Genomic DNA, 18602 nt, shown 5'->3' on the forward strand with positions numbered 1-18602 from the left:
CCTGCCGTGTTTTCTTTGTCGTTTCTTTTATTATATATAGTTTTTTTTTTTCTTTTTTTTTTTCTGGTCCTGCAACACTTGAGCAGCTCATCTGGCAGTGCAACTGTTAAAGCATGCACGATGAGCTGCCTGCATCTCCACCCGTAGCCTCCAGACACCACACCTCCTCCTCCTCCTCCTGCTCCTCCTCCTCCTCCCAGGTTCCTGTCAATTACTCTCACGCACTGCTTCAGGTTTCACATTTCAGGCTTCTCTCGGCGTGTGAGTGCCTCCGAGGCGGTGGTGTTGTGATGTGTCGCCGGCTGTAGCAGCAACAGCAGCAGCAGCAGCAGCATGTGGAGGGTGACCCTAGTTTTGTGGCAGCTCTCGGCCTTCGCCTGGACGCCGGCTGCTCAGGGCGAAGACGCCGCCGAGGCCATCACTCCTCAGGACTGCAGCCTGGACTGCATCCGCCAGGTAAAACCACATCTCACACCTGGGTTCACCTCACTGTGTTGTTTTCCTTCCTCTCTGTGACTCATTTTAGCGTTTGCTCATCTTTCTGTGTGAGTGAGAATAAGTGAAGTATTATGAAGCACACGTGTTGACTGATATATGCCCCCGCTGATGAAATTACTCGAAGGTTTTGGAATTTGCTGCGATATTAAGTGTCTTCTTGTCGCAAAAACGCTGGTCGTCCACCTCATGGTAGCGCAGGAGAGACGTCGCCTATTTAACTCGGGTTCGAATCTCAGCTTCAGAGCTTCAAATTCTATGTTTTTTTGGAAAAAAATGTAAACATTTGTGCTTCTTTTTGTGGATAAATTAGAAAAAAGGAAAACAACTTCAAAGTGCTCTTTGGTGTAGGGGTCATCAACTGTAGAAAATTAAGAAAAAGGTTTAAAAAGCCTTTATTCAAAGTGGCTTATACATTGTATAAATCAAATATATGTACAAATATTTTTTTGGCTTGCTGAATATTGAATATTAGAGTCCGTTTCCAGAAAAAAAAAAGTTTGGGTGCTGTGTAAAATGTGAATTTAAAAACTGAAACCATCGTTTTAAACCTCACATTTGTCTTTAAATGTCGTAAAGACGAGTTCAGTCATGACATTTTTTGAACCCGATGCCAGCAACAAAAAAAAAATGCGTCATCACCTGCAAGAAAACGAGTTGATCAGAACCAAATTAAAATACTGCATGAACTGCATGAACTGGCTGCAAGGTAGCAACAGATCAGGTGCAAAAGGTATTTAAAAAGTAAACACGGCTGAAGGTTAACGGCGTTTTAGTTGCATTATCCGAGGGGGGATTTATATTTGTGCACGTTTAGATTCACGTTTCTTTCATTTCCCAAAGTAAAATTACAAAGAACTTATAGTTTATCTTCTACAATACTTAATAAAAAATAGCAATATTGTGGAAATGTGGAAGAAATGTGGCAGAAAAATCAATCAGACGTTCACACTTTCTTTCAGGAGTAAAATGTTACTTAAGTCATGCTACCAACGATATATAAAACCTAATTAGGCACGAGTTGCACAAATCCAGATGTGGTCTTACATTTTTGTCTTTTGCATTAGGTTAGATTTAAGTAACTTCTTAGCGATAGGAACCTAAATGGTGCTACAAACCCCTGTGTAAGGACATGGAGAGGAGTGGAAGTGTTTTATGTTTTTGGCTCAGATGAGTGTGTGTGTGTGGGGTGGGGGTCAAAGCCAAGTGTCAAAACATCCTTTTAAAATGTTTTATTGTCAAATGACACACCACGAACCTGGAATCTAGAAAGTTTTAAAGAGCTTTGTTGTGTTGAATAATGATAATGAGGAAATGCTTTTCCAACATTTCCCCTTTTGTTTTTTTTTTTTTTTTTTTAATAAGCAATAAAGACTCTGCATTGAAAGCAGATGCCAGGGTCCAGGGGAGCAAGTCATTGTAGTTTCACAAGTCATCTCTTCTTCACGAATCTCTTTGTGGAGACACGGACGAAACCTATAAATGTCTGCGTTTATGGAGGAGGACGTCTGCAAGGCTTTAATGAAAGAGTCCGGGTTCAGATCTGGCCCCCCTGCAGCCTGCAAAATAAAAAAAAATAAAAGATTTTAACATGTGGCCGTAAACACAGCTTTAAAGAGAAGAGAATTTTAAGGGATTTTAAGTGAAGCGGTAAAATGAATTTGTTTTAAAGGTTTTCTTTTAAAATTAAACACAGGGTATTAAAGATTTACTAATCACTGTGTTATGTTGTGTTAGTTTACCAATTTTATTAATTCACAGGTTAATTCACAGGTTGACTTTTATGCGTTTTCTTTAAAAAAAACAAACAAAAAAAACGTGTGTTTCTCCCATAAAACGCGGTGGCGTCCTAAAAGCAGCGGCTCCCAGCCTCTGGTTCGTGTCTCCCCAAGAGGTCGCAAGACAAAAGGGTCGTGAAGGGTCCTGAAGAAGTAAACAAACCTGCAAGATCGCAGCCAACACTAATTACGATCGGCCAACAAAACGCTCGAGTCACTGGAGGTTTTTTGTTTTCTTGGTTTTACGTCGTCGTGTGGAGTCTCTCCTCCGCTAACATGTTCTGCAGCGCTCACTCTGCAGGTTTTTCTGGAATCGCTTGAACCCAAGAGAAGACGTCTCTAATAAAAAGATTTTAGCTTTTAGCTCAAACACTCTGCACAAAATTCTCCAACATTAAAGACGCGTTCTGAGGATCTTTCTCCGTTCTCGAGCTAAAAGAGATTCTTGTGTATTCTTGTGTGCGAGCATTTGTTTTTGCGCGAGATGATTGCGCTCTCCCCCTTGGCTTGCGTGCGAGCGAGCGAGTACTTAAAATACTCCCAGTTCAACTAGCATTGTGTCATCAAACAGCCTCTGTCTCTGGCGCCTGAGGCCAACTCTGCATTTCTTCCCGTTTCATTTTCTCCACCTGTACATGGGCTCAGGTCACTTAAAAAAAACAAGAAATCCTGCAGGGTGAGTCAGTGGAAGGGTTTCTCAGGCCCTCAAAGGAAGCAAGAGCACCGTTAAAAGTCTTTATTACAGCTAAAAGCGATAGAACTAGCCTCAAATTGGTTCCTGTGACTGATATCAAGGTATTTATGGTCTAATTAATGTTGGTGTTGGGGCTAATTAATTCAGTTACAAGTTTTATTTTAAAGAATTTAATCAGTGGTTAAATAATCATTTGGTGGAGTTGCAGGAACATCTGCTTCAAGACTTTTTTTTTTTTAATTTAATTGTATTATTTATTTTTTATTTATTCACGCTATTTGTTTTATTTAAGGGTTTGTGCTCATAAAATGTTAAATTTAAAGTAAAAAGTCAAATATTCCTCTATCAAATTTGTATATAAGCATGTAAGAAGGAAATGGATTGTGTGTGATAGCGTAAAATAAGTATTGAAACTTTCACCAGGTATTGGTACAACCCAAGTAATCCATGCATAGAAAGAAACCAAAACAAACAAGTTCAGGAATGAAGTTATTTGTAATAATGCGAAATGACACAGGGACAAAGTATTGAACACAAGCAGGAAGGGAGGCGAGAAAAAGGCACGAAAAGCCAAGACGCCAGCTGAAACCCATCAGTGATCAGAAAAACCATCCTGCCCTTTGTCCGTGTAAACGAACACCAGCTGGTTCAGTCCAAACCGACGCCGTATAAAAAGGTGTGTCACTACCAAGCCAGCCTTACTGTTGCCAAACATTCATGATGGTCACAGAAGGATTTCTAAAGTTCTGGACGTTCCAGTGAGAAATGCTGGGGCCAGAATCCAGAAGTGGAAGGAACATTATTCGACCACAAACTGGCCGCGACCGGGCGCTCCTCGCTCCTCGCTCCTCGCCTTAAAGGATTTATCAGAAGAGTTGTCCAAGAGCCAAGAACCACCATTGAAGAGCTTCGGAAATACCTGGAATTAGCAGGAAAAATTGTTTCAAAGGAAACATTAAGCAATGTATGCACGCTCGCCACGCAAGACTGCATTTCTGTAGAAAAAGCACGTTTAAGCTCGTTTGAAGTGTTTTGCACAACATCTGGACGAGCCTGTAAATTACTGGGAGAACATAGTCTGGTCAGAATGAGACCAAACTTTAAACTCTTTGGACGCCATAACACACACAATGTTTGGAAGACACAATGCACCGCACATCACCCCAAAAACATCACGGTGTGGGGCTGTTTTTCTGCATATGCTGCTGGCAAACTTCATAGAACTGAAGGGAGGATGTATGGAAAAATGTACCGAGACGTTCTTGAGAAAAATCTGCTGCCATCGACCGGAATGATGAAGGTGAAACGAGGGTGGACGTTTCAGCAAGACAATGATCGCGCAAAAACAGAGCCAAGGAAACTCTGAACCGGCTTCAGAGAAAGAAAATGAAGCTGCTAGAACGGCCCAGACAATCACCTGACTGGATCCAATTAAAAATCTATGAAGAACTAAAAGTCTGAGTTCATAGAAGAGGCTTCAAGAACCTTCAAGATTTAAAGACTTAAAGCCAAAATCACACCTGAGCAACGCATGAGACTAGTTTCTCCACACAGGAGGCGTCTTGGAACTTCATTAACAACAAAGGCTTTTACTCAAAGTATTAAATATCAGTAAATGTGCTGAATACTTTTCCCCTTATTTCACATTATTTATTGTTACCAACACCTGGTGTTAACAATAGCACCTTTAGAAACATGTGTACTATGAAAAATTGTGATGTGTTCAATACTTTTTTGTACCCGCTTTGAAATTCCGCCCCGAAATGCATAAATCTACATAATTAAAGCACCTGTGTTGTATTACGGTGATTTACGGCTCCCCATAAACCGAACCTGACAGCCTTGTCATCACTTATACAAGACCTGGTCCGTGATGACTAAGTGCGTGCAGATGTTTGGAACATCTCGAGGACCCTCCGTCTACACTTGGCTCATTTTACAGTCCTCAATCATTATGTGAGAACGGCTGTTTTTGTTCATGACTTGTGAGCCGAAATGAATATCTTTCATAGGAGTGTTCGTTTTTCTCCAAAGCCGCACGGAGCGGGACACTTTATTCAAGGAATTGTTGTTGTAATTCACTTTTATAGATTTAATTTAACTGGGTTGAAACGCATTATATTTATATTTATTATACTTTTTATTTCTTCCTCTGTCAAATTAAACGTTATGACCGCTCGCAGGCATCTTGTGACAATTCAGTGTTCTGCTGGGAAACTTTTGAACCTGGGGTTCATTGGTGCGGATGTTACTCAGACATGTAGCCTCCACCTAGACCAGACTGGCCATGTCCTTTCTCTGATGTGTCACCACTGTTTTGGAGACACTGGAGAGGAGACCCAACCAATACTAGAAAGGTGGTCATAATGTTATGCCTGATCGGTGCATCACTTCCGAACCCGGTGGACGAGTCCGCTGTGAGAAAATGTAAAAAATTAAATAAATAAGTAAAGAAGCTGATGAATTTTTGTCCGTCCTGAGTGGGAAGTGTCCGAAAAAATAATAATAATAAAATAAAAAAAGATAAATTAAAAAACATGAGGAAGTGAAAGTGTTTATTCCTGTAACTCTGACATTAGCCTCTGACGTCTCAACAATAACAGTAAAAATCCTAGCGGCGCGTCTTTCTTTTAATCTTTTCTTTTATCTTTTAGCAGAAAACCATGAACTACACCGTGCACATACACATGCACATACATATACATATACATATACATATACAGTATGAGATTCACCTGACGCTTTTTGCAAACAACGCATGTAAAAAGCTGTTGAGGCCTTATGTTTATTTACTCTCGTCTGCAGGGAGGAGCTGCGTGCGAATACTGCAGAATCACCAGAACGGAGCTCAGGAAGACTCTGGGTTTGAACTCCCCGGAAAAGTTTGGAAGTAAGTGGGGAAAAAAAAAAAGACGCATAATCAGCCTGAAACATAACCCAGCTGCACCGAGGCCGTTTGTTCAGCTCGTAGCTCCAAGCCATTCTCTTGTATGCCCATAACTTCCATTTACATGACAGGATTAGCATGACCATTAGCCGAGATCTCGCTGTGTTTGCTGTTTGGTTTAGGATTAGTTTGCAGAAGCCGTGCAAACAGAGAAAGGTTATGATCCGTCGTCGCGTTGAAGACATCTGACAGCTCGCGTGAGAAATGCGCCTCAAACCCAGGTCAAATATTTGTCCGGCTATTTGTTGACCTTTAGTGCCAGCGGCGCCTTCAACAGCGCTTTCTGGTGCTTTTGAAAAGGTCTTCGTATGGACAAACCAAGAAATCTGATCATAAGCCCCAAACTTTAAGTTCTGTTCTGTTCTTTTCTTTGCTTTTTTGTCGTTATTTTCAGTTTCCATGATTTGATACACAGCATAACATCACAATCATTGAGCAAAAAAGGGATTTAGGCACAAGTCTGAGGCTTAACGTGTAAACCTATATCTACGATAATCAGTCCAACTGAATATCTACAGAAAAAAATACAAGTTAGTTAAATAAACACACCAGTTGCTACAACATCCAAGTTAAGTCACCGCAAACTCTTATTTCTTTTTCTTTGTAATCTTCTGTCATGTTACATTTCAGGTTTTTTTTTTTTTTTTTTGGGAAATTGGTAAAGAACAATAGAAGTTCAGTTCATCACATCCAAAAACTGAAACGCATCTGTATTTCATTCTTGCTTTACATATTTCCAAAACAAAGAGCGCTCTTAAATTACATCTTCCCTCTTTTAATTGACAATTGGAAAATTGTCACCAGGGAGGCTTTTATTCCTCCAATGTATTTAAATGAACCATATCCAAGAATTTTAACGTGCCACATTCAATAAATTATCCATTTATCTTTTTTTTCTAGTTTAATTGTGGGACCTAAATTTGATTTATAAACAATTCCACAAACCTCTACATAGTATGACATTTACATAATTCTCATTGAAATATATAAAAGATAAAAGCTGTTCCCAAAAACGTTATTTCCACCTGAGGTAAAAGTATTAGTATTTGATACCATGAAAATTCAGATAAAGTATAAACAACTTTGGGCCCAACACTGAACCTTGTGGAACGCCACAGTTTATTATCATTGTTCTACAACTGGATTTGTATTTATTATTGATATTCACGTTTTGAACCCTATTATTTAAATAACTTCTGAGCCAATTGTACGTTCTAACTCGTACAGAAGTAGTGAAGAGACGTTTTATGGAGCGGTTTCTAGCAGTCGCCATAATGTCACATCCTGCTTCTATAGCGTCAAATAAAAACTTATAGAAATAATTGACACTTGAACATCAGCGTTATATTAAAATGACAGAAACAATCCTTGAAAAAAATAATTATTTCACTTGTATTGTAGTGTTTTAGTTTGGCCCACTAACATGGAGGAGGCGGAGCTTATGGCCTACATGGCAGCCAGCCACCAGGGGGAGCTCCACTAGCTTTGGCATCACTTTAGAGGAGCTGTTACGCCTCCATATTTATACAGGGAGACGATACATATTATTATTTGTTCTTCAGATCTTTGCCCTGATGTACATTATTTTGGAAAACCCTGAAAACTTGTATAGAAGTCGTAATTTCATGGTTGAGCTGTTTGAAACAGTGACAGAAAAATCTTTGGTAGTAAAAGTCGAAGTAAATTTAAGTTAAACCCATTAACTACTTATCTTCAGTACGCAATCAGTAATTAGACAGTACACTTGTGGTGGTTTCGCTGAAGCCTCCCTGAAATATTCTTGAGCTCCGCTAAATAATTTGGTGTTTTTATTTATTTATTTATTCATTTAGAAAAAAGTGCCCACAAATTCAATGTAAAAGGGCCAGAATATGAGCCTAAATAATATAATTATATATATATAAATAATATAAAAAAATAATCATATATATAAATAATATAAAAAATATTTATATATATATATATATATAAATAATATAAAAAATAATTATATATGATAATTTAAATATGATCATAAATCTGTCTATAATATTATTTAATAATTTAATATTTTTAAATAAATTCTCAGTCTTTGTCAGCGGTTTGTAACATTTTGTGCTCACGTGCTACGTTCGTTTACGTCCTGTGCATCTCTTGTTTATATTTGTTTAATATTTAGCTTTTTTTTAGTTATCAGCTACGAGGACAGAATATTTAAAAAGGCTCTCGTTACTAATGGTGATCATTTATAATAATGAGACATAATCCTGCTCAGGTTGTATTCCGTGGCCGTGCCTCGAGCTGCTGGGAGGCGAAGACCCGAAGATCTGTCAGCACTACGTTCAGGCACCAAACGAGGTCACGGTCGAATTCGTGCACGAGCCGAACCCCGAGTCCGACACCGTCGTCGTCTCTTGGAAGCCCAGCTATTACGGTGAGTTAATGCACTTTTTCGGAGCAGAAACTCCGACTCCTGTTACCTTCCTGCGTCAGGACTTTCTCACGTCGCAGACTTGACCTAAAGGAGACTTGTTAACATTCAGACAAATACTTTAAAAGCTAAATTGGCCTGTCATTATGAAATTACAGGATTTGTCGAAGTGCCGCGGAGAAGCATGCGGCACTGACGTCCTCTTTTTTTGTGTCTCTGTGCAGGCATCGCCTTCCTGCGAGGCTTTCAGGTGTCCCTCCAGGCCCTGGGAGGATCCAGCAGCGCCTGTCAGCTCTTCCTCTTCCGCCGAAACCTCTCTCTGCCGGCGTCACATGCTCAGAGGGTAGGGAGGGCGCCGGGTCTCTGCCTCGTTTCCTGTCTGGTATTTTCTTTTTCTCGACGGCGGGAGGATTCTTGTCACAAACGTAGACAAATAACAGAAATATCTGATAGACACTCTTTCCAACAAAGGAGTTCTGTGACAAACTCCTGAATTCTGACTATTACAGAATATTACAGTGACATCGTCCACCTCCAAACATGAAAACTGAAGCCACTAGTGATTTATGTGTATTTATATAAATACATCCTAATGTGTCTGGTAAAAAAAAAAGTAGTGTATTTAAAATCATAGCTTCATAAAGAATACAAGACATCAGAGTAATTTATTTATTTTAAACTAAGAATACTAAGGTAGTGGCCTCATTTATTATATTTACTACTATATTTATTAGCCGAGTTAATAAACAACAGAAAAACTAATCATACAAAATATGTGAAAATAATGTTTCAAACACTTAAAAAGAAAAGAAATAATAAAGTAAAATAATAAAACCATTAAAATAAATGATTGTTTAACTATTAAGAATTACTATAAACTACTACTATAAAATGAAAATTCATTATATTATATAATATTATATATATATAATATTCAATTCAGAAATATCTCGTATTCTGAGTTTGTGTGTCACAAGGTTTGTTGTGTAGCCACAACTCAGTAGTTAAGTTACTTTCCACTGTTTCCTACTTTACCTCCAATGACTGAAGTATAAAAAGTATCGATATTTTGATTCGAGAATCGATTTTTAGAGCATAAACACCTGGTATCGGAAGTATCGATGTTTCCGTATCGATCGACTAACCTCAGAAACACTCACAACTTCTGCCACCGCTACTACACAACACAACGGCTGAATGTTCCACACAGGCACGGATCTGTTTTACTGCGTTAAGCCTGGAGGAGGAAAAAAGAAATTGAAAGCATGTTAGGACGGTGGAGGAGACCGTGTTTGTGGTTGTCGCCCCGTAATAAGATCCTGAGTTCCTCTGACCAAATTTCAGCTGAAACGGATTCTTTCTTGACCCGGTTCTAATGTTTATTTTACATCTTTGTTAGATTTAATAAATTCCAGTTGGGGAAAAAAACAGCACTGAAAAAAGTTAGATGGCCTCCAAGCTAAACTAACCCCACCACCAATAATGATAATAATAATAATAATGATAATAATAAGTGTTTTTTAACCTTTGCTTTTTTACTTGTACAATATGTTCACTTGTTTGGTTAAAACGTGAATAACACAACTTTCTGCATAAAAAACAAAACATAAAAAAAAAAAAAAAACACACACAATGTCCCAAATGTAGACAAAGAGAACACAATGAACTAAATAAACAGAAATATTATACTTGGAAAATGAGCTGTGAGGTGAAAAAGATAATAAGTTAATTTCAAGCTCAAATCAGAGTCTATATGTTCACAAGTGTTTCCAGACTCAAAGTTTACAAAGAATGTACAATATACTGGAACACACAGTTAATTAAATATACACAATATCAAGAGACACTAACACATTATCACCATGAAACGTCTCCAGTTCATTAGTCACATAAATACAATATTTTTTTATATTACAAGTTACAAGTTTTCTGTGAATTTATATTTGAATATGCAAATGAGCATGTATCTACTTAAATATGCCCTAATTTGCATAAATTTCCAGAACAGAAATCTGAATAATTACTAAAGTGTTTAATTTTGTTAACGTATTAGATTTGCAGGTATTTACAGAGGGAATTTTGAACGTCTCTTTTTATCACTTCATTAATCACAAAACAGTCCAAAGGAATTAAATTTTCACCAAAAAATATTATTAGGAGTAAAATGTTCTATAAATCAGGCTCTGAATGATGTATGATAAATCCACTCTGTAATTACCTGCAGAATGTAGTTAGGAATCAATCTGGAAGGTTCGGTTTGTGTAAGAGCGATTTAAGAAGCAGAAAAACGGCCGTTAAAGTTTTACCTTACAAAATCATGTATATTTTTATTAGAAACCACTATGAACCAAAACCAAATCTGCTCAAATCCTTTAAAACATACAATCATATCAACATATAAAATATCAAAATATCAGATTAAATTTCAAGTGAATTCAAGCGTGGAAAATGAACAACTACAGACAATTTCCTCTTTCCTTTCTTTAGTCTAAAACCTTTGTCTCTAATTAAACAACAGGACGAGCGTGTGCGGTTTGAGTGTCTGGTAGAAAACCGACGATGTGCTGTTCTGTGCTTTGTTCCTGCAGGTTTACAGGTCGGATCCCTTCCCCGGCCTCGCCCTCGGGTCCCAGTACGCCGTCACAGTCATGGCTCTGCCGGTGCCTGAGGAGTGGGAGAAGTTCTACCACAGCGAGATCATCTCCACGCGCTGTAAGACCCGTTTTAGCTCCAGGCTGCAGATTATTATCTCACAATGTACACACACACACACACACACACACAACCACGGCTTCAAAGCGACCGACAAACCGCACATCCAGGATCTGCACTGCTTCTTAGAACTGTTTGTGCAAAAGACCAAAGAGTCAGACAGAGAGTTTAAACAGAAATACTCCACTTGTGCGTTTGTTCATTCAGGAAAACGAGCCAATATTAAATATCTGTGATCTATCAGTTAATTTAAGTGTTTCCAAACAACATATCCAGACTCTGTGTCTTTTAGTCCATATTTATTAGAAATATCAGGGATTTAATTAGTTGGTTTATTTATTTTAAAATGGAAGAGTTGTTATTAATGAACGTTTACAGGTAAATATGAGAGATTATAGTCGTACGGCTCATTTCTACCTCGAGTCGCACTCACAGGTGAAAAAGTAAAAACAAATCTGTTGTTATTTGAAGTTATTTTTATGCAGAGATGTAGAAAATTGTGCAAAAAAACCTGTACCCAGTATTAATTATCTAAGGCTTCAGAAGAACTAATTAACAATGCTTATAATGCATTATAATGGTCATAGTTATGAGTTCATTCAAACACTTTTAGCCACAAAATAATGAATAAATAATAAAATGCACATTTCTGGTTTTGCAGCTTGTGCAGAGAAGAACGGTCTTGAAAAGTGCAAAAAAGGTGAGGAAAAAAAAATGAATGAATTCATTATTTCTTTCTATTAATATCACGTCAGCGTTAATTATTATTGTTAATATTTCGTGTTCTGCTTTTAGACTGGTACCCGAGACACATCGAGGTCCAGCAGAACGGAACCACCGTCACCGTCACCTTCAACCTGGCTCCTCCAGACCTGGGCATCAGGAGCTACTTCTCGCTCTGTTACGCAAACGGCCTGAAGAAATACACCGACATAAAACCTGTGAGGCTTTTTATTTCTCTTTGTTGCTTGTTCATTCAATTAGTTAATAACTGTACTTAAATAATTTCTTTAATTTTTTACCAGAACTCCAGCAAAAACAAAACTCACCACAGCTATGAGCTGAAAGACCTCGAAGGAGGAACCAACTACACCTGTGAGGTAAAAGACCCGATTTTATGACTAGAATAAGCAATGTACACAATACATACGCAATGTACGCTCAGCCACATTTATTTATTTATCTATTTATTTACAGGGACAGTGCACAGCTCTCAGCCAGACCAGAGTTAGCTACTAGCTAATTTTCATCTAAACATACAGTGTTAAGACAAAGATCTAGTATAAAACAAACAAAAACACCTAAATACGAACAAAGGATGGACTAAAAGTAAAAGTACATTCTGCAGTTTTACTGATGTTTAGTTTCAGGCAAGACTCTGAAAGCCACATGGAGATTTTGGCCATTTCTGCTGTTACTTTGGCTGCAACTTCATATCTGTCTCTTTTACAGTGGGGGAAATAAGTATTTGATCCCCTGCTGAATTTGTAAGTTTGCCCACTTCCATAGAAATGATCAGACTCTGGTTTTTATGGTTGTTTACTGGTTATGGGTATAGACAGAATATCAATCGAAAATGCATAAAAAACACACAATCTAAAAGTTATAAATTGTTATGTATTTTATTAAGGGAAATAAGTATTTGATCCCCAACAATTCACTTAGAATTCAGGCTCCTACAGATTGGCTGGTGCGCATGTGGCACACAGCTGTGCTCAGTCAACTAATTACCAATACTCCTGATCTTAACTCGTCATGTATATAAAGCACACCTGCTCTAAGAATCAGTTTCTTACATTCCAACTTCTACAGCACCATGGGCAAGACCAAAGAGCTGTCAAAAGATGTCAGGGACAAGATTGTAGACCTGCACAAGGCTGGTATAGGTTACAAAACCATCAGCAAAAGGCTTGGTGAGAAGGTGACAACTATTGGTGCCATTATTTGCAAGTGGAAGACCCATAAAAGGACCATCAACTGTCCTCGGTCTGGAGCTCCCCGCAAAATCTCACCTCATAGAGTGAGGATGATGATGAGAAAGGTGAGGGAGCAGCCTAAAACAACACGGCAGGAGCTTGTTAATGATCTGGAAGCAGTTGGGACCTCCGTCACCAAGAAAACAGTTGGCAACACACTGCGCCGTTATGGATTGAACTCTTGCAGTGCCCGCAAGGTCCCCCTGCTCAAGAAGGCACATGTACAGGCCCGCCTTAAGTTTGCCAGTGAACATCTAAATGACTCAGAGAAGGCTTGGGAGAAAGTGCTGTGGTCTGACGAAACCAAAGTTGAGCTATTTGGCATTAACTCGACCCGCCGTGTTTGGAGGATGAAAAAACGTGAGTATGACCCAAAGAACACCATACCCACGGTTAAGCATGGAGGTGGAAACATCATGTTTTGGGGCTGTTTTTCAGCAAAGGGTACAGGGCAACTTCACCGCATTATGGGGTCAATGAATGCAGCCATGTACTGTAACATCTTGGACAAAAACCTTCTTTCCTCAGCAAGAACACTGAAGATGCCTCGTGGGTGGGTTTTCCAACATGACAATGACCCAAAACATACTGCCAGGACAACAAAGGAGTGGCTCAAGAAGAAGCATATTAAGGTCATGGAGTGGCCTAGTCAGTCTCCAGACCTTAACCCGATCGAAAACCTGTGGAGGGAGCTGAAGCTCCGAGTTTCCAAGAGGCAGCCAAGAAACTTGAAGGATTTAGAGACTGTCTGTAAAGATGAATGGGCCAAAATCCCTCCTGCGCTGTGTGCAAACCTGGTGACCAACTACAAGAAACGTCTCATCGCTGTGCTTGCCAACAAAGGTTTCTCTACAAAGTGCTGACTTGTGTTGTGCTTGGGGATCAAATACTTATTTCCCTTAATAAAATACATAACAATTTATAACTTTTAGATTGTGTGTTTTTTATGCATTTTCGATTGATATTCTGTCTATACCCATAACCAGTAAACAACCATAAAAACCAGAGTCTGATCATTTCTATGGAAGTGGGCAAACTTACAAATTCAGCAGGGGATCAAATACTTATTTCCCCCACTGTATTTATATTAATTGTATAAGATTGTGTCTTATTCAATATTTGCTGGTTATGCTGCCCCCCACTGGCCAAAAATATAAAAATTAAAATTAAAAAAACTCCCAATGTTTGTTTGTTTGAGTCAGAAATGCTCAGGATGGTTTCTTGTCACAGATCGCAGCCAACGAGATGGATGCAGTGAGGAAAATGTTTAATATCCAAGTCCCGGACATTCGGGGAGGTAGGACGCTGCCAGTTTGTTCTCAATCATGATGCATTATTATTGTTTTCTGCTTGTAGAGTCAAAGTCTTTTTAGTTCAGGGGCCACATTCACCAACCAATCTGATCTCAAAGGGACTGGACCGGTAACATGATACAATAATAACCTATAAATAAATTTCCCCCCTAGTTTCATAATGTTTATACCTGATCTGATACATTTAAACTGTGTGAGCGTGGCCTAGTGGACAAATTAGGAATAGCAGTTGCTTTGATACATATTCCATTATGTTTTTTCTTCCTGCATCGTTTGTGCAGCGTCTATAAAACAGCTTTGTCCGATAAAACTCCTCCTCCCTCCTCAGACGGAGCCTCGGCCGACTCCCACAAACCCTCCTTGGCTTTGCTGCTCCCGCTGTGCATCGCCATGGTGACGGTGCTCGGAGTCGGGCTGGTTGCTCTGGCCAGGAGGAAGCCCAAGTCGTACATGAAGACGCTGCAGATTAAACCAGGTGAGAAGACGAAGCGAGTGAAACCACCGTTCTGATTTAATGAATCTCTGTTGTTGTTGTTTTTTGTTTTTTTTGTGCTTTTTATTCCTGTCAAAACAAAATTATTTATACAGAACATTTCATACAACAGGCATGAACTCAATGTCCTTCAAAATAAAAGCAAAGATGCATTGTATGGTAAAATATAAAATGATATACAAGATAAAAAAAAAACATGAAAAATGAACTAATTTTCCATAAAACTAATGTTGGGTGACTGGGACATTTTTTTCATGGCAGTCTTGGGTAAATTATCTAAAATATTTACTTGATAAAATTTACTACCCTCTTGTGACCTTAGCAGATAAATTTGTCCCATTGACTTCCATTATAACTACTTTTTTTTTCGAAAATCAGTCTTGGGTACGACCAACATTATCTGAAATATTGACTTCATTGCATTTTTACTTTTTGTGCCGCATCAGATTTAAAATGTACCACCCTCCGGTGAACTTAGCAGGCAAAAAAACTGCTGATTTTTTTCTGCATAAATCTCTCAAACCACCAAAAATACAACCAAACCAATGTTGTGGATTTTAACGCTTTTAATGCTAGTTTTATTACTTAAAGTCACTTTTTTTTAATTTATTTATTTAGGAAAAACAGTGTGAAAAATGCTATTTCCGTTGGTTTCCATAAAACTAATGTTGGGTGCCTTGGTATGACCAGGAGTATCTTAAATATTGATTTGATTGCATTATTAGTTTTTGCTTAGCATCAGATTTGTCCCACTGACTTCCAATTATAAGTACATTTTAAATCTACTTAAAATGTACTTGAGTCACGATACGATACATTATTGCGATATTGTGATATATTGCAATATTCTACAATACACGTTGTATATATGTGCATCAGATGACAATAATAATTCATGAGACAAACTGAGTCAAAAAAACAATATTAGTTCAAATGATCCATTTCCAATTTATCGCACTTATACAGAATAAGTGGTGGTGGAGGTGTTCGTCCCAAAACATGACTTTTTCTTTTAAAATCGATATTAAGACATTCAAAATCTATTTTCGACCCATTCTGAATAAGCTGGAGTTTATATATATATGTGTCATTACAGTTATCCAGTCTGGTTGAAATGTGTCTAAGGTGATGAAAGATGATGTTAAAGACGATGTCCAAGTTTTGGACGCGCTCACGTGATTTTACAGACAAAGGTTGAATCTCACGCCTCGATTTCCACTCAGATATCATCAAGCAGCACGAGGAGAGCGGCGCTCCGGAGGAAGTGGTGTCACTGCAGAGCAACAGGCCGACGCCCCCTCGTCTTCTGATCTGCTACAGCGGCCGCGACGGCGCCGCTCACGTCAGGGTCGTCATGCAGTTAGGAGCCTTCATCCAGCAGCACATGGCCACTCAGGTACCAGAGTTATTCATTCATTCATTCATTCATTCATTCATTTACTCATTCCCTACATGAAAGGGGACGACACAATCTGTACGTAACTACACTTCAAAATCAACAACTCCATGATTGGAAAAGAGCAGCAAGAAGAAAATGTTTCTTATATTTGTATCTGACCCCTTGTTGAACAATTAAACATCACACAAATAAACACTTAATCATTAACATCCAGTTTAAGTTTCGAGTCCATATTGACATTTTTTTTAAATCGATGAATATTTGTGCAACCTTTTAAATCCTGTAGTTGAAATACATATTTGTTTTAAAGTAGTCTGAAAAATATCACATCTCCTCGCATGATTTTCATCTTCTGAAGTCAACACAAACAGGTTTTGCAGGTTTTTTTCTGCAGATGCTCTGGTTTTGAACAAAGTTAATAATGTCTGAAGTTCTATTATCTCTCTAAGTTTCAATAACCCTGATTATATAAATGTCTTTGTTTAAAAAAACAGCATGAGTTCTATGGATTTTACTCCATGATCACACTTTACCTTTATTGATATGAACTAGCGCTGCACGATGGATTTTTTTCCCTTAGAATTGAGATTACGATTCTTTGGCACGATTTTTTTTCTACAAAATGTTTATTGCACTGATGAACTTTAACTCTGTGAGTGACTTTCGCCACAACCACCTGGTGTTTCTTCACCATCCATTTTACCGCTGACTTCTCTCGGCTTCTCTCCGTCACTGTTTCCACACACTCAGCTGCAGACGCTTCCTCCACTGACGGAGTCACCACGTGTCGTAAAGACGCTTTCCCATTGGTCGGGGGAGGAGTCCGCGGCAGTGCTGCCTTTAGGGGCGCCTGAAAAAATCCGGGAAGAAATGGGATCATTTGTTTTGTGATGCCGCTCGTAAAATAAAATGCTTAATCGTTTTGAAATGAGATCACGTGTATGTGTGAATTGAGATTAATGATTTATTGTGCAGCCCTAATATGAACCATTTTCCTCAGTTTATCTTTACGTGTACATTAATGTTACCAGACCACTGATGAATAAATGTCAACCTTAGTTTTAGGGTCGAGAAGATTTGCGAGTGTCACAACAAATTGACAAAGTTTGCATCATTTATTTTGGCTTGTGAGAGTCTACACACAAATATCCCTCGTGGAACGAATGAAACTATGATCTTCTATGTTTGAATTTGATCTTGCTTCCAAACTTTATTATTAAAACATTCCTCTTCTCAGGTGTTGCTGGACCTGTGGGACTCTCTGAGCGTTTCTGAGGAGGGCAGCATGGCGTGGTACTCCCGGCAGATCCAGGAAAGCGACTTCATCTTGGTGGTTTGTTCCCGAGGCCTGAACCGTAAAACCGAGCCTCCAAAGACGGAGTGGGGGGATGAAGACGAGGAAGAGGAGGAGGAGGAGGAGGTAGGCACAGGTCTGGACTACAGCATCTACAGCTCCGACACAGCGGTTCAGCTCGTAAGAGAGGAGGTGGTCCGAGCCAAGGCGAGGGGCCAGGACTTGTCCAAATACATGGCGGCTGTTTTCGTGTACTCGGAGGAGACGGACGTCCCCGCCGAGCTGAGGCTGGCGTCCCACTACGCGCTGCCGAGGGACTTCCCGCTGCTCTTCTCCCACCTCCACGGGGTGTCGCTGCACCGGCCCGGGAGCTACCTGAAGATAAACCACATCTCGGAGGAGGGCTTCGCCAAGCTGGCGTCCGGCGCCGCCCTGCAGTCGGCCATCTACGAGGCCGGGGCGGAGATGAAGGCAAAAAGGCAAAGAGGGGAGGGGGCTAAGCAGTGAAAAATCTGAACACATCTCACGAAAAATGATAGTTTTTTCAACCCCCGAGTAGTTTGGCCTGCAAACAGAGTGAAACCGAGCTGAAGGGTGAGGCACTGACTATGCACTAAGACGCCCAAAACGTGTGAACCCGCTACATGTACGCTGCGTATACGAGCGTACGAGAAGGATTTGTAAAAAAAATAAATAAAAAAATATGCCAGAAATACTTTTTTTATATAGTTCACAAATAGTTTTTTTTTTGCATTGTCATGTAAAATACATTCAATGAAATAAAATAACGAGTTTTTATGTAAGCACTGTAATAATCTCATATCCTCTTAGTTATTCTGTGAGAACGTTCATGTTGAAGTACATATAAAATGTTATTTACATACGTTACCGTCGTCCTCTTTATATTTATTTCTGTGCTTATCTCATAGAAGAATGGACTCTTAGGTCCTGTTATGCTGACGTGTGGTACTTGCACAATAAAGACTGGTTTAGTATTTTACAAACACTTTGTAACTTGTATATTTTTTCCTTGTGAACATAACTGTTGAATAAAGCGATATCAAAGCAATAAACTCTCCGGCTCCTCAGAT

The 18602-nt window shown here is 39.0% G+C and overlaps 1 protein-coding gene across 1 annotated transcript; it reads left to right on the forward strand.

The window, feature by feature from the left end:
• Positions 1-8: 8 nt before the first annotated feature.
• si:ch211-207e14.4 (interleukin-17 receptor D) lies at positions 9-18584 on the forward strand. Its single transcript, XM_047583101.1, has 12 exons — positions 9-456; positions 5773-5857; positions 8169-8327; positions 8549-8667; positions 10913-11036; positions 11698-11736; positions 11832-11977; positions 12062-12136; positions 14243-14309; positions 14654-14800; positions 16042-16214; positions 17455-18584. The coding sequence occupies exons 1-12, from the start codon at positions 334-336 to the stop codon at positions 18016-18018; spliced, it is 1821 nt and encodes a 606-aa protein (XP_047439057.1). The 5' UTR covers positions 9-333; the 3' UTR covers positions 18019-18584.
• Positions 18585-18602: the final 18 nt, after the last annotated feature.

This window comes from Mugil cephalus, chromosome 1 (genome assembly GCF_022458985.1).
Source record: "Mugil cephalus isolate CIBA_MC_2020 chromosome 1, CIBA_Mcephalus_1.1, whole genome shotgun sequence".
In the NCBI taxonomy this organism is placed as follows: Eukaryota; Metazoa; Chordata; class Actinopteri; order Mugiliformes; family Mugilidae; genus Mugil; species Mugil cephalus.